Source organism: Aythya marila (genome assembly GCF_965140915.1).
Source record: "Aythya marila genome assembly, chromosome: 8".
NCBI classification, from domain to species: Eukaryota; Metazoa; Chordata; class Aves; order Anseriformes; family Anatidae; genus Aythya; species Aythya marila.
In genome coordinates this window covers 3,007,518-3,034,566 of record NC_139049.1, presented here as the reverse complement: position 1 = coordinate 3,034,566, position 27,049 = coordinate 3,007,518, and the positions used below count along the sequence as shown (strand labels likewise).

Sequence of the window (27,049 nt, the reverse complement as noted above, 5' to 3'; positions counted from 1 at the left end):
AGTTTAAGTTATTCAATAAATCTCATCAGGTACTTTATCCAAGCTATACAAATAATACTCCATTGACAGCAAAGATATAACTTGTAGGAGAGTAAGACTGAGTTTTTATATAGTTTCAAGACATCCTATCCTAGTACCTCTGGGATTATCCATGCTGCCATGTTATAGCATTTTGTTTAATTGTAGATAGTCTCAAGCATCTCAGTTTGTTTCAAATAGCTTTTCAAAGACTTACATTTTCCACCAGTTTTGTCACCCAGATGACATCAATATTAATGAGAATGGCTAGCACGCAATTAGTTACGTTTAATAAAATATGACATTTGGTTATTTTGAATGGTGGCAGCTGCAAGAGAAGGCAATTTTGGAGGCTTTTTGTTAAACAAAGGTCAGGGGCCATTATTAAATAATGAATGTGGTGATGTAAGATTGTCAACTTGCAAGTCTAAAAGGCTCAGAGGAGGTTTCTGAGGAGAGGAAATGGTAAGGTAAGGGTAACCTCTAGCGAAATGATAGGTAATAGAGACTCTGAACAGCAGAAGAGATCCAAGGCAGTGAATGTTGATAACACTTTAAATCAGAAAAGCTTAATGTTTGTGTTCATTCGTCTCCAGTCTGCTGGGACAAAGTGCAGCCATGTAGCCATACATGTCAAGATGGGGGCATGTGGCTAATTAGCAAATGGTGCGAAAAAAGTAGCTCTGCCTTGAGTTAACTTTGTCTGCTCTCCTGAGCCACACTCAGTTGACTAATTGGTCAAATTGGTTATTTTGCTCTGTATACAACTAACAATATCTTCTATAGCTCTCAAACTCTTTTCTCAGTTATCCTAAATGAGATCTATGCTGAAATGGAGGCCTGGCTTTGATTAGGTAAATTTTCTAATTCAGAAATATGTGGTGATTCAACGTCCATATTTTCCAGTCTGATTTTGAATGGGATTTGTGAGCTGCTTACAAATTGTCTCACTTCATAGACTCTGAAGCAATGATTTCTCAAAGATCAGGTTTCTTAGTAGATCCCAGCCCAGTCCATATTGTACAATAAATAGTTGCAGATGTATTCCTGGAGCTGTGGTTACTTCAGGTTCCAAAGGCGGTGGTGCATTTTGATATTTTGCATTTTGTGCATCAATTGCAATAGCAGGGTTGACCATCTGCTGCTGACTTCTTCATCAGTGGATGTTTTTCATGAGGTTATCTGCAGGGAGGTGCAGAGTGCAGTCCAAAATAAAATGCTGCATTGTGAAAACTTTGGTTGTTTAATTAAAGGAAAACTAAAAACTTTCCAGACAAACCAATATTTGTGCCAAGGAAAATTTTGATTTTTTAGGGAAATTGCTTCATCAGTCAAAAAGATGTGGATGGAAAATTTCTAAAGACCTTACTACTAGATGTTCTTATTTTGTGCTTTGTGCCATACTTTGTGCCATTCTTTTATTTCGATTTTTGTCAAATGAAGATCGTTTTCCTTTTTTTTTTTTTTTCCCCCCTTCTGCTACAGCTTGTATGCTATGTGTTTCCAAACAGTGGGCAAGAAGTGATATTTAAGAAATGATATCTGTTTCCAAAAAAAAAAAAAAAAAAGAGAGAGAGAGAAATCTGCTTCTCACAGAAGTCTTGGGAGTTTAACCATGTTTTTTGTGTCCTCATTTAAAAATGAATACATGTATTGAGACAATTACTGAACTTTTTTCTCATCAGTCAGCTAAAGCAACCACTCATTGATTAGGTAGTTTTCTATATACACAGAGATCTAAAAATCACACTGAAAAAAATAAAAATAAAGCAGATACAAAAGCGAGTGGCCGAATACAGATACAACTTTCACACAACTTTCAGCTGTGATGAAGAGCTCTCTCTTCTTCTATGGTTGTAGTTTTTGACCACAATATAATTTGACAGTAGAAATTTAATCATGTTCTACTGATTACACCTTTATCAGAAAACTGATAAAATGTATGCTCACATTGAACATTAGCAAGAAATTTTTCAAATGTCCTTCAGGTTTTTTTTCTTTCTCTTCTCTCCCTCCCTTGCTTCTCTGTTTCTCCCAAAGAAATTGCTATAAAGCTGATGAGAATTTGGATTTGCTTTGAAAGCATCTTTTGTTCGAAGACTAATTTTAACCTTGTGAAAAAGATTGCTTTTTTGTACTCTGTTGAATGTGATATCTAGTAATTGTTTGTCAAGGCAAAGTGCTGTAGGACACAATACATTTTAAAAATGATCTTTTGTAATTATAGTACAAATGTCTTTACATTCTAACATCTAAAAGCCACAAGCAAATATGTCAAAAATTAGAAAAATATGAAATTTTATTTTAAATGTTAGTTAAATGTTAATTTTTAAGATTTGCATTATGAAAAATACTTTTTGCACAACTTCTCAAAATGAAGTAATTGTGAAGAAAGATTCAAAACAACATTTTATTGTAAAATATGTATCTCAACTCAAAAATATATATTTGTACATTTGGTATAAACATTAAACATACACTTCCAGGTGTTTGTTTTCTAGTTTTTAGGTTTTTTTTTGTAAGACTTCTAATCTCTAGTCTCTATTATGTATGAATGTCAAAAGCTTCGGGGGGCTGCTGTTTTTTAAGCAAGGGCAGCAGATGATTCTTACTTGACTTCCAGTGGGGGTGGGATTGTCCCAAGATACTTCTAAGGTGAGAAGAATACACACTACTTGTCTTATATTCTGATCTAGGAAGATTATTTTAAAAGCTTTGGTGTTTGCTAACTTGATCATAAGTTATTGGTTGTGATGGCCTACTGTCTGAAAACTGTTTTAGTAAGAAGGTTGGTGTGCTGAGCAAGCAACTGTGGTAAAAGCTTAGGTAGAAATCAAGTTAAATGTGTAAATTTAGAAGTTTCTCATGCATTCTTATGGTTACATCTTAACACACTAATGAGACAGTATACAAAGAATGTTAAATACATGGTAACTAAATCTCCAACCAGTTGTCATTTGTCTTTCATACAATGTGAGTGCTTCAGCAGTTTTTCTCCAAAATCCTGACGTGTGCTTTTTCTCTTATGGGGCTGCACTCTTCTGTGCTAACTTATTGATTTGGAAAGCTTGCTTGCTTGCTGGAGCTGTAATGTTAAATTGGTTTAATAAACACAAATGGGATGGTTTAATGTTGTAAAAACTTTTATGAGGTAATGGTCTATTTTTTTTTTTTTTAATAGTTTGCATAACTCTGCTTATTCAGTCTAGAAATAGAGTAGAATATTAAGGAAGATTTATAAGCACTCTTTGTACTCCAGACTTTCGGTATTTGGGTGCTTTCATCTTCAGAGAAAAACAAAAAATGGCCAGTCAAATTAACTCTATTTTGCAAGCACATGATAAACAGCCATCAAAAGACAAGAATACTTTTTAAAGTAACCTTTTCCCTCTATAGCATATTAGATCTTGTAAGTAAAAGATGAAGAAGTGTAACTTATAAATAACAGCACCGTTCTTTTTCAAGATCTGTTCTGTACTAGTGGAGAGATCAGTACTCTCATGGTTTAAATTGCCAGAGTGAATGATTGTGGAAGGCTGAGGAAATAATAGATTTTTAATACAGTTCTTATTTTGATGAAAGAACTTGAAAAATAATTATTTTATGTCATTTTATCATTATATCTTGTCTGTCTTGAGGAGAAGCAAAGCAATGAAGAGGAAAGAGAGGGCTAGGTCTAGTCTTTACTCACAAAAGCAATAAAAAAAATAAAAGGAGGTGTCTGTATAGTACTAAATTTCTCATATCTGGTGGTGGAGAGATTAGAACAGTTTCTGCATGGTGGGATGTTCTGAGATTAGTTTTCTGTCAAGGTAGTTCCAGGGTTTCTAAAAAATAAAAAAGAAAAATGCTCCAATATTCACTCAGGGAAAGAGGAGGAGAGGGTGAGGAAGTGACTTTGCTGAGATTTTGCACTTGTACAGAAAGCGTAAGTTCTGGCCAGTTCCCTGTCCAAAGTAAATTAAAATGGTTAATACAAGTGTTAGAAATTCAACAGGTGACATTGTGTGCAACATAACCTGGAAAACAGCACAGCATGGTGTGCTTTGCCTGCTGCCACATCTAACCACCATTGGCAGAAATCATAAAAAAATATACCTGCCCTGCTCCATGAACCAGTAGGTCTAGAAATATGTCATAAAAATCCTACACTAGCTGATAAGGTCTTTGTGGAAGTTAGTGAGCTCTGTGAATCTGTATGGTTGTACCTGATGGAATGGGTGGAATTTGTTTGTGGAGGTGCTTGCAGTGTATTTAGCTTTCTGCTAGAAGGAGCCAGACAAGCTCAGCTTGAGAAATTCTGAGCTATGGAGACATTCAGGAGAGCAAGTCCCTGTTCTGGTCTCAGAAAAAAGAACCCTATGGAAATGTCACATGTCTCACAGCTCTGATGGAGGAGAGAAAGTGAAGAACAACTCATAATGATGTATAGGAACAGTGCTGTATGAAGTGGTATTGTTGCTTCAGGTTTCATTTGCCTTTTGTAGATGGTTAAAACTCCAGAAGGGGTGATACTAGACACAGTCTGGCTAGACAGCTGAGTCACAGAAGAGGCAAATCATCACAAGACCTTGAGTGAGAGTTGGCAGGGAATTACGAGGACATAAGTCTGTGATGCCATTTGTATCTGTGAGGGTGTGCAAACAGCAGTGAGCCAGATTTCCAGAATGCTTTAGCTGCTGCAATATTAGGCAGAAAAGGGCACTATCTCCTTCTCCTCCATATTTTTACATAGGTGATTTTGTACATCGAGCTCTACTGTAATTAGGGAAAACTGAAATGATGTTGAGAGGTTGATTAAAGCATTTAGAAAATGAGCTTTAAAAATATTTAATGTCTACTGAGTTTTGAAATCTTTATAGCTTTTTAAATAGATCTTTGATAACCTGGAGAAAAAAGGTACAGCAGAATTTGCTTAAATACCTGCATTTTCAGCTACTATGTTTTGTTGTTTAGATAATGAAGAAGGTGTACTGAATATAGTAAAGCAGAAATTTACATTTGGGCTTTTTTTTTCACATTGCAGTTTACTGTCTGCTAACGTTAAATATGCTGTATTGAGATCCTTGACTAAAATTGCCTTAACAAGGTGTTTATTTAGATCTCTTCTTCACAATGAGGCCATTGTGGCTATATCAGTGTTGATACTGACATTTAGTGAGTAGTAACCCCAGGACTGTACAGATAACTCTACTTGGCAAGTATAATGCCCTCACTCCCTGGAATAAAGAAAGGTCAAATAAATTAACTTTGTAAAAAGTAGTAATCTGCTCACTGTATTAAATCTTTTTCTCATATTAATGAAAAGAAACTGACAAAGGTCACTAAATCCTATCCGTTTTAATAAGTTAAAGTTAAAAAAGCTTAATTCAAACTATTCACTGACTTTCATTGACTTTGGGGGCCAACAGTGTGAAGCAAGCTCTTCTGTGCCTCAGAAGCCTCCCAGAATGAAGAAAACACATTAGTACTTGGTATAGTGTTATTAAATGTATTTATAAAAAAATCCCAAAATCTTATTCAAAAGCTTGATTGTACTGTGGATACTTGCATTGCAGAATTGTACTTCAGGGCTGAATGCTTGTATAACAAGTTAATATATTGAAGGTATCATTAACTAGTTTTCATTCCATGTCCCAAATATATACGTCTATTTGTTCTCTTAAGCAACTTTATTATTTAAAATGTTTATTAAAATACCATTAGCTATGATATTTTTGGGAAAAATAGGTGAGAAAGACTGCTTCAAGATCTGCAAATCAATAGCAACATATTAGAACTTTGATATGAAAAATAATATTGAATTATACTTTTGGTTCTTCTTATATTTGCCTAATATAACTACATTCATTGAATTGGCATGAGGCCATGGTATACCTTTTGGGATATGTTTTATACTATGTTCCACTGCACTTCACATCTCCACACATTTTTCTCCAAACTTTTTCTATTTTTATTTTCTAGGAGAGATGATTGTGAAATAAAAATGTGAACCCTGCTAATGAAGAGCTGTCTTCTTGGTTCCCCTAAAACAATAACTCTGAGAGAGGGGTGAATAGATTGATTCGTTTGTATGGGTCATTAATTTCCACGCCTACAGATGCCAATGTTAATATTCACAATGTGAATTATTTCTCAGCTGATCACTTTAGCTGAAACACACAATGAATGTGCTTATCGCATGATCTAACACCGTGCCTGACATCCCTTTGGGTCCCTTAAAACTCAGAATGTCCCTGCTGCCCAAACATATAGGTCTCTCTCTCTCTCTCAGCATGGTTGTGTTTTGACAATACAGAAATCTGTGGCAATCATTAACTGAAAATGCGGACAGTGTGAAGTAAAACAAGTTTTAGAGTGAATATTAAAACACGAGCTGACACCCTGAATTGCATCTTCATTTACAGTTAACTTCTAGAAAGCATCTGTGTGTTTAGAGTTTATCTTAAGATGTTGTTTCAAAACTCCCAGCCCATTAGACTTGGAATTTGAAGATCTGACTGTAGAGTTCAAGGATTATTAGAGCAAATGGGGCTTGATCAATGCCTTGGGTCTTTCTTAGTGTTTTAATTAATCAACAGGAATAAAAATACTTGTGTAATGAAAATTTACACAGTTTCAAGTCATGAGAAAACTAGACTTGTTCATAAGCAGAAAAGGGGACTCTGAAAGCAGCAGATAGTGACATTTTATGTGTGTAACACAACTTTCTTAGGAGACATCCTGAGCTAGAAATGTTTCAGGGATTGATATGTTTTTGGTGTGCCCTCCTGGGGAGAGGAATCAGCTTTTGAGGCAAAAGAAGTAATTCAGTAACTGAAATATTCATGAGTCACAGTTGGCCCTTGATTCCATTTGCTGTTACTGTTTCTCTTGGCTTGCATTAACTCCCCAAAACTAGATTGTTTTGCTGGAATCTGATGCTGAATACAGTTTCTGTGATCCTGAAATCTACCTTAGTTTGCAAAATTTCCCCAGGAAACAAATTAATTTTCCATTTCTGTTCACCTTTGCCTATATATATATATATATATATATTTATTTATTTTTCCTCTGTAGCTTTGTCTTCTACTGTGGTCAGGTATAAGAATTGTTTCTCTCGTGGTTGCTTTATATTAAGAGTCTTCTATCCTTGGTCTTCATGGTATGTGAAAGCTTTGTGCTATTTTCCCATGGATGGTTTATTGCTTCTGTCTTGGGTAAGAGCTACTCTAAGAGTTTTGGAGTTTGGAGACATACTCCTATTCCTATATGCAGACATGAACTGTTACCTGTATCCAGGGACCAGACCAATTAGTCAGTTGAGTCATTTCTTTGATGCAGTCAGCCTTTTTTAAAGTCTACATTTTTTTTTTTTTTTTATGTTCATACACTGAAGTGTTCCCTCTCAAGCTTCCTGCATCAGTTCCATGGTAGCTTTTATGCACATATCAACAGTAAAAGGGTTGTGTGGGGAAATTTTCTGCGTTTTCCTGAAGTTTCAGTAAGGAAAATGAATGAAGAGCACCAGCATTTGGCCACATAATTCCTACAAACAGGGAAAATTGCTATTCAAACCAGAAGATACTCTGTCACAACACTTGTGTGTTGGAGCACTGAGGCTATTCCAGCTGCTCTGGCCTTTACCTCCTGTTTTGGAGATAACCAGTTAGAAGTGATCAAACAGCAGGACTTCCTATCCTAGTAAAATAACCTGTGATATCAATTAAAATTCACTTCAAAGACTGAAGAAAATGAAGTTGGCTAAGCCCAGCCAAGAGATCCCTTGCCTAACTCTCTCCCTGCTTAGATTTCATAGCTGTGGGAGGAGACTGAAGAGGAAGATGGTGGTAAGGCAAGTTTTGTATGGGTATTTCACACTTATCTCAGACAATTTTCCTTTCTGTCACTTGTATGATTTTATTCTGTATGTACATAGACAGATTCCTTGAATCATCACATAAGTTATAAATTCCATTTTGTTTCCATGAACTGTGAGTCTTCTTGTGTCTGGGGCTGTCATGTGCTAACAAGAGACAGGAGAGATGCCAGCGTGTCAGTCATTACAGACTCTCTCCATCTAGCTCACTCTGAGCTAGTAGAGGCAAATGAGTAATGGGATCTTAAATAAGGACAGCCTATTCCTCTAGGGAGGATCCAAGACAAAGGAGCCAGGTGGTAATGTTTGGATTTCAAAGCCAGGAAGGATTTTTGGAAGCAGAAGCAGCTTGGTCAGGAAAGATAACAAAGTGGTGCACGGACGCAGCAGAGGGGTCCTGTGAGACAGAGGCAGTAGGGAGGCAGTGGGAGCTGCTGATTGAAGGAGCAGCTGTGTGCTGGCAGGGGACAGCAGGGAAAGGTCCCTTAGCACCAAAGAGAATCTCACAAAATCTCTGAGAAAAATCAAGAGTAAAGAATGTAGGCAAATAGATGTATGTGTGTTTACTGTTTCATGTGGCTCTGTGCATCTCTTGTGGTCATTAAAGTGAAAAGTAACTGCTTTTGAGACAGTTTGCAAAGTCTGTGCATTACCTGATTCAACTTCATGGGACCCTGCAGAGATGAATCGTCCCAAAAAAAAAAATGCAATGCCTGAGCTCTGGGAAAAAGTGTGTTGAAGCCATGGGGATTCAACAGCAGTCATAGGGTCTAAGCAGAGGTCTCTGTTCTTAAGAGAGAGAAGCAATTGCCTGGAGACCCAAAACAGATGCAGAAACTTCAGAGTGTTTTTGTAGGGAAGCAGGCCGAGGCTTTGTCAGTGTCCCACAAGAGTTTTTTTCAAGGCTGTAATATGTCAATCTTTGAATTCTTAGCTTTAGTAAACTGAGAGGGAGACTGGAAGAAAACAAAGCATGCACATAGTAAGATAACAAACAGTACCATAGGTGGCTCCAAGCATTGTCTGGCATATGCAAATCCACGAGCCAGTTGCAAAGTGGGAATCATCTTACCTGCAACAAACCAACAGGCAGCTGCTAGCTTGGGCTTAGTGCCATGCTTCCTTAGCTACATGTCTTCTGACTGAGTGGGGCATGGCAAAAAGAAGCTCATGGTGGCCTAAAGCATGGTCAGAGTAACTTGTACCTGTTGGCAAATGACTATATGCACTCTTTGCTAGCAGGAGTAAGGTCATTTGCCAGCATTTAAGTCATTGACTTTACATGTTTTCTCATGCTAGATGATCTGGTAGCACTGGCCTGTGTGTATGAATATCTTTCTGTGATGGAGTCAAACTCTACTGATGCAGTTTACAAGGAGCAGGTAGTGCTCAAGAAGATAATGCAGAGCAAACTGATATAAATGGTTCTTCTGCATAAACTCCGATTTTTGTAATCTGTTTTGGAGTGAGGGGAGCGTACTTTGCTGTTTGCCTTGGGTTTGCATCAATTCAGAAAATGTTCCAAATTATTTTTTTTTCTGAAAATACAATTTAACTGTTGAGAGGGAGGTGAAGCTTTTGTGTTGAAGGCAAAATACTGTTATAGGAAAACTGAGGATTGTTGTGATGTCAGTGTTCCAGATTTACTATTAGGTCTGAAAATAGATGAACTGGGAAGATTACTTTGTATCATTTCTACATACGTGAATGGACGTATAATTATCTATCACTATAAAATATTAGTGCATATTTACTGTATAATAAGTAATTCAACTTTATAAACAAATGAAGATTATCCCAAATTTACATACAGTGTGAAGAAAAGTCCCTTTATCCTCTGTAACTGTAACATTTGGCAGATTCAAGAATAAATAATCTTTTGTGGCAAGGGTATGCCTTATCAAACATATGCAGATCAGTGCTAATTAATGCTAATTAAGGTTTCCTGTCTATCTAGTTGGAAAAACGTCCAAATGTTATGAAATCCAGTTAGTATGCCTATTACCCTAATTGTTTTATATGGGATGGTTCTTAATTAAAATATGTAAATTGACCTTAATTGCTATATACTAATGGAGGTTCATGTTATCTCACTAAAAATGACAAGATGGTGAGGAGGGGTACTTAAACAAATAATTCTGATAGATTTGTAAATAAATGACCTTTACTCAAAATTATTTTTAATTGGAAATTGGCAAAAAGAACACTTTACCATCTATGTTTCTCTTTAGTTTTAAATAATGTTGGAATTTACAGTTCTTTGTAAATATAGATATGGTGACATTGTAGCTTAATTAAGACTACTAAACAAATCAACATTTTATGTGTTTACTGTCTATTTCAAAATTGTTTGCTAACCTCATGCTGACCTTCAGAAATGTTGTGGTTTGCAGTACTGATCTTAATTTGAACTGGTTTTGCTCTTATTTTTTGACTTTGATCTCTTTTTATCATATCATTTCATATGTGAAGTCTGACATGCTGATATATGTTTGCTAGAGACTCGACCTGTGATTCTGTCTTCTCATCAGAGAGTCTGGAGGGCAGCACCCCTTTGCACTTCACTTATTAATGCAGGACACAACCTTTTACCTTCTCTGGGGGATGATAGTTCCCATGCATTCTGTTATATGACTGAGGCCTGCACAGATATTTATACAAAGTTTTGTTTCCCATCTACCCAACACAAAAACATTATCTGAATGATATTGTGCATGGCAGTTTATAGATGTCATGTATTGTCACGTTCTTGATAGCTGAAATAATTTATCATACCATTTCACACACAGAGCAAACATTTTTCTGCTCCAATGTAGCTAACAGAATTTTTAAAACATCAGATTCAGGTAAGTTTCTATCATGTCATAGACCTCACTGATACACATCCTCACTTTGCAAAGCCATTCTGACAGGTCTCACTGTTTTGCAGGATATTGTGACCAATGTTTCTCCAAGGATTGTGCGTGGAATTACTTCGGGTCCCTTGTACGGCCCAGGCCAAGGCTCTTTTCTAAACATTGAACTGATCAGCGAGAAAACAGCAGCATATTGGTGTAGAAGCATTACGGAATTGAAGGCTGACTTTCCAAACCAAGTAAGTACCACTAAATCATAAAGATGCAGTATACTTATTTAAAATCTCTAGCTTATAGGTCTGTAAAAGCTCATCTATTTAATGTTTGTTAAACAGAAAGCCAGTTTCCTTACTGACATGAGTGTGGTATTGAAAAACAGAAAAGCTCATCCAAATCATTTTTATGACAGCAAATACTGTGAAATGGCTGTTACACAAATAGAGAACAATCATTTTTAGTTAGGCTGATATTTACATTCAAATAGATAATATTAAGGAAAGAGTTGATTCTAGTGTGGATGCTTATCAGTGCTTCTGTGAATAAGTTTGCATACAAAATTATATTTAAAGATGAAACCTATAGTATTCATTTTCATTGTTAATTGAATTTGATTATAAAAGGGATTTTTGTTCTTTTCATTTTTAATCCAAATGTGAAAGATACTTCTGATATTCTCATAAGTAATTGGCTGCTTTACTAGAAAAGAAGGAACATTGACTTAAAGTTAACTTTGCTGCAGTGAGAGAGTTTTGTTAGAACCTTCTTGGCTATGGGGAATATCTGTCTAGAAGGTAATAATGAAAGTTGTGAGCAATGACGCCAGCTAGCTGGCATAAGTGGTTTTCAGCTCCTGTTCTAGTGAATAAGAACAACAAGGTGGAAAGTAAAATTCACTTCAATCATCATTTCGAACAGAAAGAGCTCAAAATCCCAGAGCCTAGGTATCTTCTGTCTTGAAGTTATTACCTCCATAGTTCAGCTATGAACAAAATAAGTGAACATTCCTGAATGTATTATGGCATGAAGACAGTCAGATATTTTTTCTTGTTCCTGGAGTTTCAGTGTACACATCTGGAACTATAAAAGTGCTTGAGCACATTTTATTGATAGCAAAGTCTAAATGCTGCATGTTTGATGTCCTACTTCATTATACATGGACTGTGTATTTCATTACTGAGGTTCACGTCACTTTATTTACTGTGTTTGGGCTTTATAATAATGCAAGCGTGAACCTAAAGATAATGTTTTAATTCTCTGATTTTAACATCCTTTACCAAAGTCCTGGATATTGCAGGCAGGCAGACTGTTGCCATTTCTGCTCTGGGAATGATCTATTGCAATCTTCACCAAAAATCTCTCGGTATTTTGTGCTTGAGTCTAAACTGTTCTCTGCTGTGAGGGAAAGACCTAGTGACAATTTCAAAAGGAAAATGTGAATTTTCTGAGACCTATCTCCTCATGTGGGATGAAGAAGTCCCACTCTTCTGTAGTTCTCATGGTGAATATCTTCATTCCTTCCTATGTGAGTTATTACTTTGAGAATGTGAATTCAGCTACTCACGTTGGCTGTGGCTGCTGCTGTGGTGTCTTAGGGGTTGGTAATGCTGCGTGGGCACAGGGGAAGCAGCACCCGGCACTGTACCTTCCCTTTGCTCATGGGGATTTTTAATACGTGTCTGTGAACTTGACTAAGTGTCATTATTATAATGGTAAATTTGTTGCTAACTGGAAACAGAATGTTGTTCACTTAGCAAAAGTCTCTTGATGCTTATTTTGAAATACTCTGTGTAATTAGAGCTTGCAGAATTTTATATATTTTTTTTTTCTCCAAATCCTGTTCACACCTCTAGAAAGACTTTTACAATTGATGTGGTTGAGGGGCAGGAGGGGATTATTAAAACTAAAAGCAGTTTCTGAGAACTGTCTGGGTGAGCTAAATTAACAAGCAAAAAATGACATCTGCTTAGACAAAAGCAAAGCTGAGGTGAGGACATAAGTGACTACAGCAAAGAAACCTTGCTACAGTAAATATTAAAAACAAATCATAATTGATACATAATGACTTTTGCTATGTAATACAAGCATTTTAACGTCCAATTTCTTTTATAAATTTAAATATGTACCTCACTACAGGACAGTGCTACAGCAGTGTTGTATCACATGCTATTTGGAAGAAACAAACTATAATACAAAAGGGGATGCTAAATTCCCCTAATAAAGCCTAGTATTTAAAGTAATTTTTGAAAGGGGTTTTGAGAACCACCCCCACATCTCAGTGGATAATGTCACATACCTGTGACTCCTTGCCTCTATAAATCAGAAACGAGCAACTCGCTTGTGCAGATGCACTGTGTGCTCCCTGCTAGTGGGTGGCCTGATTCTTGCCTGCAGCTTAGAGTCACCTCTGTCTGGAGCTTCTCCCAGGCTTCTCTTCTTCTCTGGCCCTGAATCCAGTTCAAGTGGACCTGTGCAAAAAGCTGCCACCAGTAGAAACTTGCATTGATGCCACTGGGTGGTGAATTAAAGAATTTTAAGGGTCCAAGTAGAGGACAAAGCAGGAGGAGAAAGGAACTGTATTTTGTAGGCTTGTTTGTGAAGTACCATCAAAATCTTTGCTATTTCATCTTGACTTCTTTTTTTATTTTTATTTTTTTTTATTTTTAAGTGAATTTAATATCACTACTACTGTTTTTTCCATACAAAAACAATCAATGAGGAATTAGGTGGTGTTCACAGTACAGGCCCAAGATTTTTGTTTGCTTGTATAAGTTGGGTGCTTCTCTGTTCATGATTTGCAGTTGAAAACGGGATTGTTTTCCTTCTAGTACTTCATTTATTTCAGTAAGGTGCTACGTTAGCAATGTGGTTGAGACCATTGTAAACATATGGTTTTATTCAGCATTGTTTACTGCTAAATTTTCAAATGAGGCAGTGTGAAAAACAGTGTCCACTGCTGTCCTGTATGCCCAGAAAACATTCTTTCAGTCAGAGAGAGCTGTGAAAGTGAGAAGGAAATTGGTCTGTTTCTATTTGTTATGTCCTTTTTACTTTTCCAGATATGGTTGTTATATTGGTTGATATTGTTGTATATTGGTCTGTCTTTGTTATTTCCAAACATCTTCCTTACATGGTTAACTAAGTTTTTCTTAATACATCTATTAAGTATTTCTATTTTTCTCTCTTATAACCACATACAGTATCTGATACCATAGGATTTATCATTCTATTCAATTATTAATCAGCATAAAATGTATTGGTTTTGTTCTTTAATGCTAGAGACTGAGAAATTAACAGTGAGAAACACTGAAACAATTATTTTATTAATTTCACGGTCCTAAATGTAATATGAAAATATCCTTTCTGAATTAGCATAAAGCTGACTTCTTTGCAAATTTTGCATCCCTGCTCAGTAAAGTAACAGGTTATTTGTTGTGTGCTGCGTTAATCTAAAACTCAAGAAGAAAATCAATAACTTCATAGTGGCACATATGGTGCTGTGTTGTGGATTTGTGACCAAAGCAGTGTTGGTAATGCACTGGTGTTTCAGCTTGTGCTGAGCAGTGCTTGCACAGCATCAAGGCCTTCTCTGCCCCCGACAGCAAGTAGGCTGAGGGTGGGCATGATGCTGGGGAGGGACGCAACAGCTAACACAGTTGCCAGAGGGATATTTTGCTCAGCAGTAGAATTTGGGAGGGGGCTAGAAAGGGTAGGGTTTTGTTTGTTTGTTTGTTTGTTTCAAAACAGACATTGCATGGATGGTTGATGAGCATTTGTCTGCTTTAACATGAAATATTTGAAGTGCTTTAGATAGTGGAGCAAAAGTACTGATACTAATGCCACTGTAGTTGTACTTCCATATTCTGTTTACTAATGAGGTACCTGACTACATGGTGAATTGGTGTACTTTCCAGCCAAAATTTGGCTAAAAAAATATGGTATTTTACCATGTATTCAAGAAACTAATTACTTAGGAAATATTAGCTTGGCCAAGTAGATTTCACCCCCATGATATAATCAGGAATAAAAACTCTGAAGAAAAGAAGAATTCACTTTTACTTTAGCAAAAGTCTACAAGCTATAATGATCAGTAGAAAGTGGCTGAGAAAGTTGAAATGAAAACCATAAAACCTTGCAAGAGAACATACTGCTGAAATTTTGTGTTCATGTATTTGACATTAGCTAGGGTGTAGCTGTTATCTGTGCTGGGAACTGTGAACACCAGTAATGGCAATATATCTTTGTGTGCCAGTAAAACCGGGAGCTGTGTGCACAGTGGAGCTGGAAGTTACGAGAGTCATTTTTGGTGATTTCAGGGGAATGGGACATAGTGCCGGTAATACTTTGTTTTTTCAGAAAAACTCTAAATGCTGGTCCTCATCCAAACCTTATGCTTATCATAGCTAAACCTGCTCATTTGAGTTGGTAAATCAGCTCCTTACACAGATGCCTATTCCACTCCCATAAGCAGGTCTGTATTTACACTACCTAGTAGCTAGTCAAAGATTTTAAGGCTTCCTGTTTCCCTGGAGCCTCTGCAGCATCTGCACTGGGGAGAAACATGCTTGAGGGGGGCAATGCCTGAAAGTGGCAAAACAATTCTCTGATGAACAATGTGAACTGAGGGTTCTGTGATGTGGGGATGGGCACAATTGCCAGGTAGTCTTTCGCTGCCTTTCCAAAAGTGTAATTGGTACCAAAAAATATGCAAATTAATTCAAAATCTAAATATTTAAATTGCATGTGAAATGTCATTCACTACAGGTGTGACAGCAGTCCAGCAAATGTCAGAGATTTGTTATAAGAATAACCGGAATCTTTGATTATACCAAACTGAGTATTTTCCAGTATTGCTGTATTTGTATACTGAAGTCCTAAAATTAACTTTTTGGCCTTCTTAGTGAACACAAATGAGTCCAGACTGCTGTATGATTCTAAGGAACTTATGTAAGATACCAGATTGTCAGCTGTGACACCGCTTCTGTAATTCAGATATCAGCGTTGTGACGTGTTGAATTGAGAAACCTGTTCTGCTAGAAACATTAAATAGGACCCCAAAGCTAAGCTTAAAAATCTTGTCTTCCTATTGTTTGTTCTGCTGCATGCAGAATGTTGCTGACAGTCCTTCTGACAGTTAGTCAGTGGAGAGCAGCTTTTCAAGGCTGAAACTGTTAAAGATATATTTTTGTTCAACAATTTTGTTCAGAATGTCCCAGGAACACCTGTCAGGAATAGCCATGTTAGACTGTTAGAGAGAACAGCAGATCACTATATTCCAGGCTGATAACCAGCTTCTTTGTAGCATTCTCAAAAAAAAAAAAAAAAAAAAAAAAAATCTCCTGGAGTAATTAGTAATATTTTATTATATTTTGTTTTTAATCCATAGAGTCCATAGAGGTGTGAAATAGAGTAGCTAGTGCTTTTTCTTTGAGTTTTTTTGTTTGTTTGTTTGGTTGGTTGGTTGGTTTGTTTTTGTTTTTTTTTTTTTAGTTAAACTCTACACAGAGAAGAGAAAAAAAGGTGTTCCAGCAAGGAAAATATAGTTGAACAGGCATACATGACTACTTTGTTCCTGTAAATAACCTTTAGGGAAGAAAAAAGCTGTGTTAAAAAATATTTCTGAAGTTATAAGTTGAATGGAAATATATTTCATACAGCAATAGTGGTTATTTAGATGCTTTACATGGAGAGGTTTGATTAATTTACCAAAGTGATCCCTGAAGTGGGATCCTACATATCAAGCTTTATATATAGGACCAACTCTGCTTTTAATAGTAGATTTAATCCACAGACTGTGAATAACATTTTTGTGCTTATGTTTTGTGCTTTTCCCTTGCAGTCTGCACTAACAGTAGACCTTGTAATCTGGTGACTGGGAGGAATTGAATGACATATCTGAAAAAAAAAATAAAAATCTTTGCTGTAGGTTTTCTCTGAGACAAAACAAACAAAAAAACTTTTTTAGATATAGAGGAGTCATAGAAATCACAGCTCTACTGTAAAAAAAAAAAAAAAAGTCAAGCTTGCCTTTCTTACTAGGTATATTAGGAATATTTTGTATATTTTTGCAGGCATTATTATAGCTTTTACTTCTGATGGGTGTTCAGAGGTCTGTGGGATGTTGTGTAGTGTACACTGTATTTACATTTTGAGCTAGTAGCCAGGTTATATAAGGTAATAGCTCATTTTAACATTTGTTTTTGGTATTTGTAATAGCATTTATAATATGTGTAATTAGAGAAGGTGAAAAGCAGAACCATCATCTTTGTATTTGCAAGTCCTGTTCAGAAGAAATGAAGATCATATTGTCAGTCAGCTGTTCTCCATATATGCCTGGTATTTCTTGGGCTAGTATAGATAGATATGTCTTTCCATACAGGGAAAGCACGTTTTATATTCCAGATACCTACTGATGTGTGCATCCACATCATCTAGAAAGGACAGAGGAAGGGAGCCACAAGCCATGCTGCCCAGAAGCATGCCCACTGTCTATCAGGGAAGTGCCCAGCAGTGCAGAGCACCTACCTGGGTTCCCTGTTCTCAATTTCAGATCCACAAATTACATTTAAAATCTCCAGAACTTGTTATTGCTGCAGCTTAAACTTCCCAAACCCAGCCTTCATGGATGCTTGGTAGGAGGTGAAAAAGCCCACACAGCAGTTGTTAAATTCACCATATGGAAAAGATCCCTTTCACTACAGAAAACTGGCAGCAGGCCGAGTCCCTTAACATCAGAGGAAATCCTAGCCGAAGAGGGAGAACAAGCCTGCAGTAAAGCACTCCTACTAGTTACCTTGTCCAGGAGCTAAACCACTTGGTCCTAGATAAGATGGAGTGCAAGAATGGCCAAGACTTCTCAATGTCCAGTGACTGCTGCGGTGGATAGAAGAGAAGAGGCCTCAGAGCATGGAGCATATGACTGCCTCTTCATCTTTCAAAACAAGGAAAAGGGAGGATGAAAAACAGTGCAGGATGATGCTGCCTGGAAAAGGGGTGGAAAAGTGCTGCCATAAAGAAGAGCAGACATGCTGAAAAATACACCTCTGCGTATTCCAGGGGAGCTTTCACTCACCTGTATCCTGAGGGTGTCCTCATTGCTCCTGATGCTAGTTCAGCTCTTCGTGAGCTAGCAGGATGCATTTTCCTCTGCACTCTGAGGAGGAATTCATCAAGAACTCTGATTTACTCAGTGGGTTTACACCAGTGGTACCCATCCATTTCTGTAGGCACAGCAGTTTCTATTTGCAAAAACAAGTGAACAAAAACAGAAGCTAGCAACAGAAATGTTGATGTATTGGGCTTTTGAGACCACATTTTCTTATAAGGAAGGAAGCTTTCTGAGAAAGGCTCTTCCACAAGTCATAACAAACGCTAAAACCTCATATGACTTAAATATTAATGGTGATGAGGATGAACTACAGAAAGCGGCGCTATAGATTTTAAGTTCTTGATGTTTAGGTGTTAGTGAAGAAATGAGAAAATACAGGAAAATGTACATCTATTATCAGCATTTCTTTCTGAGTTTGAAAATACTGTTGGCTAGAGTAACTCTGCTTGAGGCTTGAAAAATAGTGGAGAACTGGTAGGTGGTCAGCATAGCACCTCTTTTTAGGAGAGATCAGGGGGTCTGCAGACCTTGCATACAAACTGGTAAATGCTCCTGTAAGAAAGAGAATTAGTAAAAAAGAAAATGATGATAATAAAAGGGAGTTGGGGAGAGAGAATACTAAGAACCCCTTTTGTAGTAAGCCATGCCTTAAAAAGAAGTTCTTTGAGAATATCAAAAGAGACTCAGCTGATGAAGTCAGCTTAGGCTTCCAAAAGCATTTGATAGGGTCCCTCACTGAAGTATTTGAAAGAAAGTAAGTTGCCAAAAGAAATTTGCATGAATAAATAACAAGTTAAAGACAGGAAACGATGTTAAGAAATAAATACTCAATTTTCACAGTGGACAGAGAGCTCCAGTAAAATTCATTAGGGATCTGTACTGCATTCTGTGCTGTTTAAAATGTTTATTAACAATCTGGAAAAGAGTGAGAATCTCAGAAATGTGAACTTTTCTGCTAATAGTAGGTATTATAGGGGGATGAAGATGAGATGTGAACTGCAAAGGATTGCAAAGGATCTTACACTACCGAGTGACTGGCCAATGAACTGCCAGATAAAATTAAATGAAGATAAATGTAGTGATGCACGTGGGAGAAAACGGTATTAAATTTATATATACAATGATTGATTCAAAGCTAGCTATGCTAGGGTTGCAGTAGAGAGCACTATGAAAATCTCAGCTTAATGCTCAATAACATTGAAATAAACCATATCAAACATAGAATTTATAGGAAAGGAAGACAGAGCCAAGCAAAAACCATCATTATGCCACAGTATTGGTTCACTTTATTTACACATTTTGAATAGTCTGCAGTTCAGATTGCCCTGTCTCAGCAAGGGTGCAGCTGGATTGGCATCAGAAGGGGAGGCAGGTGGAAGTCAGTGGCAGGGGACACCTCTCCACATGCCACTGTGGCTGTGGGACGTGTTCTTACAGAACACACTGCTGGTGCCAGAGGCATACATAGGCTGAGAAAGAACCTACTGGAAAAACTATTTGGAGAAGCCTATGGAGTACATCGCCTCTGGCTCAGGGAATTCCTGTGCCACAGATTTCTTAAAAGCTGGGAGAGTTTTCTAGGGAAATATTACTTAAAACTTGCCCTGGAGAGCTGCTGCTGGTCTGCGTCAGAGAAGGGATGCTGAGCTGTGAAACCCATTCCTAAAGTTGCGTGGTTAGTTGCAGGGTCAGAAGCCTGCTCTGACCTCCCAGTCCTGCCTCAGCCTTGGGATCCCTGGGCCTGTATGGCGTTTGACAACCTGTTGTAACTACATTATGTAAACTCAAGCTGAGATGAAAATGCAATTAGTTTGAAGTGGTGTACTAAGGGTTATGTAATTCAAGTGCTGTCTTCAAGTTGCTAAGATTTGAAGTGCTACATTTCCAGAGGGTCGCCACAGACAATTCCACATAAAGAAACACAAGAAAGCCTGCTGAAGTTTTACATGGAAACGATGTCTGTTCATGCATTTTGGGGTTCTGATCACGCAGTATGTGTCAGACCAGTTGGCCCCAACTGCCACAGTATTCAGTTTTTATTATTGTTATTATCTTTTTAAGAATATGGTTATTAATCTGGCAAAGTGGAAAGACGTTCCCAGCATCAGTTTGAGTGAATTTTATTTCAAGAAAGCACACGTCTTCTTCAGGAAACTGCAATTTGTAACTGAAAATATAACCTCATGGTAAATTCAGTGAGATCCTGACAATCAATCTATGATTCAAATGTACATGTTTGTGGTGACAAATTAGGACCTTGAGGAGAAATGTGAGAAGCTCTTTTGTGTTGTGCACTTGGAAAGGACCGCTTTGTTGAGAAACCTGTCAAACTGCTCTAGTGCAGAACTGTACTTCCTTACTCCGTGTGTTATAAAGCCATGCCTTATTTTGTTTGTTTTACTTTCACAGCTAAGGTTTGACAAATAGTAAGTGGTGCAGTACGGCAGAGGACTATTTGTACGTACGCTAAGAGTATCGCTTTGATTTGGAGAGTGAGTTATTGATCTCTGCAAGAAAAGAACAATTTTCACAATTTTGTGAGGACTATGAGCACATCTTTAAAACTTTAGCCTTAGGGTAAGAACTAGGAGAAAATTAAAGCAGTTTCTGAAATACTTCACCAGCCATCTCCTAGAAAATGACCCAATCTGCTTGATTATTGGAAAAGACAAACTTCTTAATGGTTAGCATCAGCTGAAACTGGTTCAGGCTGTTTTTTGGCTGTTGCCATTGCTAAAAATTCCTTTTAGATGAGAAATGTGAGTGGTCATTAAGCAGGAGTCTCAATGAAGGAAATGCACTACACATAAAGATGGTGTGATTAAAAAGATATATCTAGAATGTAATTCTGCTGACAGTGACAAGAAGAGTTGTATATTTTTATTCATCTTATTAAGGTTTGTATTTTCTTTCATTTTTCTACATAGACTATTATTTAGAGAGAGCAGAAAGACCCTTAAAACCCTCAACTGTTTTTAGGGGTTTGTAAGCTACTGTGAGCACAATGTTGTGCTGCAAAATGATCTGTGAAATCCGGCTGGGTATTGGGCAGAGCAGTCATTCTTTCTAGAAATGTCCTCCATAAACTGCAACAAAGGAAATTGCATCATGCGTTAAAAAAATCTGTACACTAAGATGTCCATTTCCCCACACCCCCAAATCTGTGCTTAAAATAGCAATAACAACCTTGGTGCAGGGCATTTCCTGGCGATTAATAACCGGCCAGGGTTAATGGCCCTCGGCAGTGCCTCGGGCCATCAACTCCTCCCAGCCAGTCATTACTCCCTAGGAAATGCCCTTTTCTGGGTAGTTACTGTTTTAATATTAGGATGTAGAAGTTGCCATTGGATGGGGAGAAAATGACCTTCTGGCAATGTTAAAAAATAAACCCCCAAATGACAAAATTTTTCAGTTTAAAATTGTTAACAGTCAAGGATCCATCAAAATTTAAACCTTAACTTTGTAAAAATGACAAAATTCTGCTAGCCTTATTACGTGTGTAAAACAATTATTCCCCTCCCCCAAGTACTTCTCCCAATTTCCATTTCACGTTTGTCATAGGCAATTGGGTAAATTACAAAATTTGATCTTTTAAAATGCATAGTAGCTATGGCATTCATTTATACTGGCTATGATACGATTTTAGTCTTTTATGAGGCACTGAGTATATGTGATTTAGATAATTCTGCTTTTTCTCTTTCATGTACTGCATATTACAAGAATAATTATAAAGCAAATTTATACCTGATAAAAGTAATAAATATATGCTGTTCCTGTGGACCATATCCTGCCCTTAATTTCTGTGATGTGGTTTGCATTTTAGGCATTCTGTTAGAGCTCTAATAAAGAAAAATATGAAGGCTAGGTCTATATTTAAAAGTCTTGCTCACATACTTATGTAGGCTAGGATTACTAAAAATAAAATCACATCTAGCTACTGTCCTGGCAGAACCCTAGCGTAGATGCAGTTATACCATCAAACAATTTATTTTTGTTCAGGAGCAAGTAAAGAGTTTATTTCACTGTTAGGAACTGCACTGACAGTAGGAGAGTTAGCTCTGAGCAGACATGTTCTAGCTCAGACAAGAAAGGCAGAGGCACATGCTTGAAGCCACCACAGCTGGAGCCAGCTCTTCAGTCTGACTGACAGCAGCTGGACTTCATCCCAGCCTCCAGTGTTTTCTGGGGGGAGCTGTGGAAAGATCTCAAATTCAGATCGAAATGTGGGCATAGGGGGTTCCAAGATTTTTTTTTTTAATCCTCATCCACTGAGAGGAACATGCAGATTAGCAAAATTTTTAGAGGAATTTTTAGGATAATGAATAACTGTATGACAGTATGTAACCTGTCCACATGCCTATTTGTGGTTTGCAGCAAATACAAACTAATTCAAGTTAATATAATAAATAAAGCAAACTAGAATTTCCTTGTATTTTATGGGGTTTGAAAGAAGACTGAAACAGTCAATTGCTGCAGGTGGATCAGTGGTAACTCCTACATCAGCAGAAATGTTTTCGTGTTCCTCAACCTTGTGTGTGTATCTAGTGGAGACAGAGTCATTTACTTACTAACCCTCTTTTTTTCTCAGCAATTATATATTTTCTAAACATTTAAACAAAATAAATATTTAAAAGGATTCTTTCAAGTAGACCTGAATGCATCCTTTATAATAAAACACTTAAGTTTAATGTAAACTGTAAGAAAGCAATGTAGTATTTTCCATCTGATTTTCTGCAACTGTGCTGGTCAGTCTCAGCTCCTTGGAAAAATGTTTCTCAGTGGCATATTTTTGCATCTTTTTCATTATTTTTTTTTTTAACATCAGAGTTTCTAATCTATTCCAAAATTCATTTTAATTTAATTCTCTTTGTTTAACATTTTTGTTATAGGACAAAAAGTAGTTATATGGATTGTTTCAGTTTATGCAGAATAGCTAGGTCTTAGGATTTGCAAAAGCGGTATTGAAGTCCATGCCCTAAATTTCAGTGTAGCATTTCTAAAATTGGTGCCACTTTTCTTGCTGTGTAAGAACCTGAAGGATTTATTCTTAGCCATACCATTCTTGGCTACTTAGACGTATCCATGAGATCCGTATCTACACTGAAATCTGAAAACACTTGCTGGATATTTTATTTAAATAAACTACAACTCAGGTGAGCATATCTAGAGGTTGTTTGAATTGTATGGGTACCCCCAGATTCTTACCTGTGAGCAGTTTGTACATCTCAAGGTAGAGGGATTTAAAAATGGGTTTAAGCCACATTTACATTCTCTTATGTTGTACTGTCAGCACCATTCTGGTTACTAGAAGGAAATCTGTCTTTGATTCTGCCAGAGGAATCCACATTTGACCTGATCTATTTTCAGTTTATCTTTTTGTGAGCACACCTACTCACTGCTGGGTCATTGATAAAATGTCTTCAACATTGTATATTGGTCATAGAGAGCTTTCATTTGAATGAGGCTACAGTCCTACAGACTATGTAATGCATTTTAATTTTGAAATGTCCAGCCATATAGCAGTATGCTGAACAAGTTAGATAACCATTTTATTAAACATCCAAATATTTAGTGAAAATAGGAAGGCCTCTTTCAGTTTCTCTGCATCTTCAGATAAGCTCCTTTAAAAGATTAAGAAGTGGGTGGAACTGGCAGTTGAGGAGGAAGGATTAGTCAGAAGGTAGCTGCCAGCTTCCAGCCCTTAATTTTGTATCTTCTCTGCTGTTGGAGTAAAGCCAAAAAACTACTTGGGTCATTAGACATAACAGCTCGCTTCTTAAGTAAATTATAATGTCTGCATATGAAGAAAAAAAAAAAAAAAAAGCTACCCACTCATGAGACTTTCTGATTGTATCTCAGATGGGAACACAGGCAGAGCTGCCTTAGTGAGGTTCCATGCACAGTGGCACTGTTAGCTGAAGTTTTGGCTAAGCCAGGTCATAGTAGGATAGATATATGAAGACATTAAGTGGAGCCCAAGGAGGAGCAGGTGATCTGGCAGGAGTTGCTGCCCATGTTGGAACAGTGTGCTCCTGATGGATGGACGCCATGGTATGGACCCATTTGGGAGCAGTTCCTGAAGAGCTGCTGCCTGTGGGCAGCCCCTGCAGGCTCAGTTCGGGAAGGACAGCATCCCGTGGGAGGGACCCCACTGGGAGCAGGAAAGGAGAGGGACCGTGAAGGAGCGGCGGAGATGAAGTGATACGTACTGACTGCAGCCCCCAGTCCTGTTCCCCTGCACCGCCTTGGGGGGAGAGATTGGAAAGGGTGGATGGAGGGGAAAGGGGTTTTAGTTTGCTTTTAGTCTCTCACTGCTATAGTCAGTTACTAGTAGGCACTAAAGTACATTAATCTCCCTTATGCTGGTTTGCTTTGCCTGTGGGTGAGTGATCTCCCTGTCCTTATCTCAATCTATGATCCCTTTTCATTGTGTTTTCCTCCTGTCTTTTTGAGGAGGGTGGAGCAAGAGTGGCATGGTAGTGCTTTGCTGCCCATCAGTGTTAATCCACCACAGAAATACTACTGTTGCTACAGATTTATTATTAAATAATCCTAGGGCTCCCATTAATGTGAACCTAATGAGAAACTGAGGTCTTGTCCCAGCTCACAAGGGCTGCTGCTGTTCATTTGGAGAGGTGTAGTCTGGGGAGTAATCAGTGAAGTGTGTGAGTGCACCTGGTATTTCGCTTTGTTGCATTTGATGTTTGGGTGTTGTGTGAGAGAGATGGATGGCATTTTGTAGTTGTGGAAGTGGCTTTGCTGCTCAGCCATGGGTCTTTCTCAGTAACAAGTGATTCTTATTAAAAAGCAGAGCTGCATGGGCTCAGATAGTGGCAGAAGTAGAACTCAAGAACGAACAGTTGCTTTAGTATACAGTGAAGACAGAACAAAATCTAGAGGTAGGTAACAATGAAGCAAAATAAACCGGCCCTGAAAGATCACAGACAGAAACCATGCAGACAGCAGTGAACCTGCTCTCGGGAGGGAGCAAAGCTGATGGATTGAAGTCTGTGCAAGAGAACAGAGGGCAAAATACAGAGATAGAAGTCATGTTTGAAGAAATACAAGATTGCAGCAGGTTCCTCTGCCAGGGAAAGGCTGGACAGGTTCGATGTCAGAGTTGCTATGAACAGGTGTTGCTATGAACTAAGCTCCCTGCTTAGTGCAAGGTGTGAGGAGACCCTGAGGAGACTCAGGCAAGAACACCTGATCCCATATATCTGCACAGGGAGGTCTCAGGATCGCAGGATTCAGGCTGGTGGGACCTCAGGAGGTGAGCTATTTCAGCCTTCTGCTCAAAAGCAAACTGGTTATGAAACCATTCAGAGGATGGTTTCCTCTGAATGATATGACTCAAATTATAGTGATTCAGGAACAATGCCCAAGAAGTGTAAATTTAAGTGATCTTCAGCAGAATTATTCCAGCCTCTGGAGAAGGAAGGAGAAAGTACAACAAGGAAAATGAATATCAGCAGATAGGACAGTTATTGTCATTATGCTGCTAAGTGCATTGTAGCTTTCTGCCATGCTTTTCAACAGGAAAATAACACAGAAAGACTTCTTGTAAGTAATTCTCAGTGAAGTTCTGGTGGGGATGGATCCCATTGGTCCTACTCTGGCCACTGAAAAGATCCCTTGTTACCAACCCTGTGAATATTTGCAGATTGTCTTCTTTCACGAAGTGAACTCGAACCATTAATCATGCAGCTCTTGGTGAGGTTCTCCTCCTTATGAAGTCAGATACCTAGACCAGACAGGAGAAAATAGTGTAAGAGTCCGATAGGTCTCCCTCATGCAGCTGTCATGCAAAGCCCTTAGATAATTTCCTGAGGAAGGGACAAGCCCTACAGCCTGTTCCTGCACACCTTCTTAATGACCGTACCCTCAGCTATCAGAACAACCCAAGAGCTCTTTCTGCAAAATCAGGTAAATTATCAGTGCTTTTCAGAATATCACTACAATAATGGTGCAGAGAGAGTGGGTGAGTTGTGGAGGATGCAACTAGGCTGACAAAATCACTTATTCCTCCCCAGCATTGCTTTGGCACTAGCAATGTCACACGGTAAAGTAGATCACAGAGCTCTAGAGTGTAAAAGGGAGTTTTTTTCTCCCTCCTCTCTGAGCTATGTTTTTTCTCCTCTACCTGCCCTGAGACTGCTAGTTTTCTTGAGCCTTCAAATCCAAGGAAGTGAATTAAAGGAAGCCCTGGGGGTGATGGAAGAAGGGAAGAGAGAGGATGGACTTCTTGGGGATGGAAAGAGACAGATATGTCCTGGGGAATTGCTAGCTGACTGAATGCAGGAGTTAGGGAACTCTAACAAAGTTATTCAGTGTACATTTTGTCTCTTTTTATTTTCTACTGAATTTGTTTTCTAATATGTTAGGCAGCTTCACTGCTAAGTAATAGAGGAAATTTATGAGATCTGCATGTATCTGGAAGCAGTCAGGGACTGGAGGGAACTGGAAGAGGGATCTTAGGGTGCCTTTCAGTCAAAAGCTTCTCATTCCTGCTAAGGGAGCAGCCTGCAGCCCTTGAACATGTTTGTCTCCAGTTGGCTTCCCCTCTCAGAGGGGCACCGTGCAGAGAGTTGCCTGGGCTATTGTGAGAATAAACAGTAACGATTAGTGAGGATCTCAAAGAGCTGTTTTTAAAAAGACTGTGTATATATCTCAGCAGAAAATTTGATGAGAGAAAAATGTCTATAGGTAGAGGAAAAAATCCACAAATCTGTGTTGCCTCTTGCCAGTATTGTTTTCCATATGTGTTCATAAGAATCAATAATGTGTCAGCACCCTGGTGTAAAGCTTTTGCTACAGGTCATAGCATGTGTCTGAAATATCATAGAATTAGATATATTCTTTTTCCTGTTAGCTTTTCCAATATTGTATTGTCCTCCTCTGCTTTCTGTTTATATTGAGACAGTGTGGAAAGTACAGGAATACAGCAGGATATTGGCAGGTGCACAAGGGCTTGCTGGTATTGTTTGCAAGGAGTATGGCTGAAAATGGGTATCTGTTGTCATTCTTGGATTCAGCCTTTGTTAACTTGCAAATTTTCCTTTCAGTAATGCTAATTTCCATTCACCCATGTATTCATTTTCACTCACTACTGAAGAAACTAAAGGTTGAATATTGTCTTCCCTATCCCAAATAAAATCCCAATGATTCTGTTGAATTTCCAGGGAAGTTTTCATCCACGTGGATAATTTTCAA

The 27,049-nt window shown here is 37.9% G+C and overlaps 1 protein-coding gene across 1 annotated transcript in view; it reads left to right on the top strand.

Moving 5' to 3' along the window:
- DPYD (dihydropyrimidine dehydrogenase) overlaps positions 1 to 27,049 on the top strand; it is a 341,375-nt gene that overhangs the window by 197,819 nt on the left and 116,507 nt on the right. Inside the window, exon 14 of the mRNA XM_082765934.1 lies at positions 10,806 to 10,970. Within this exon, the coding sequence (XP_082622060.1) occupies positions 10,806 to 10,970 (165 nt within the window). The remainder of the gene's footprint in view (positions 1 to 10,805; positions 10,971 to 27,049) is intronic.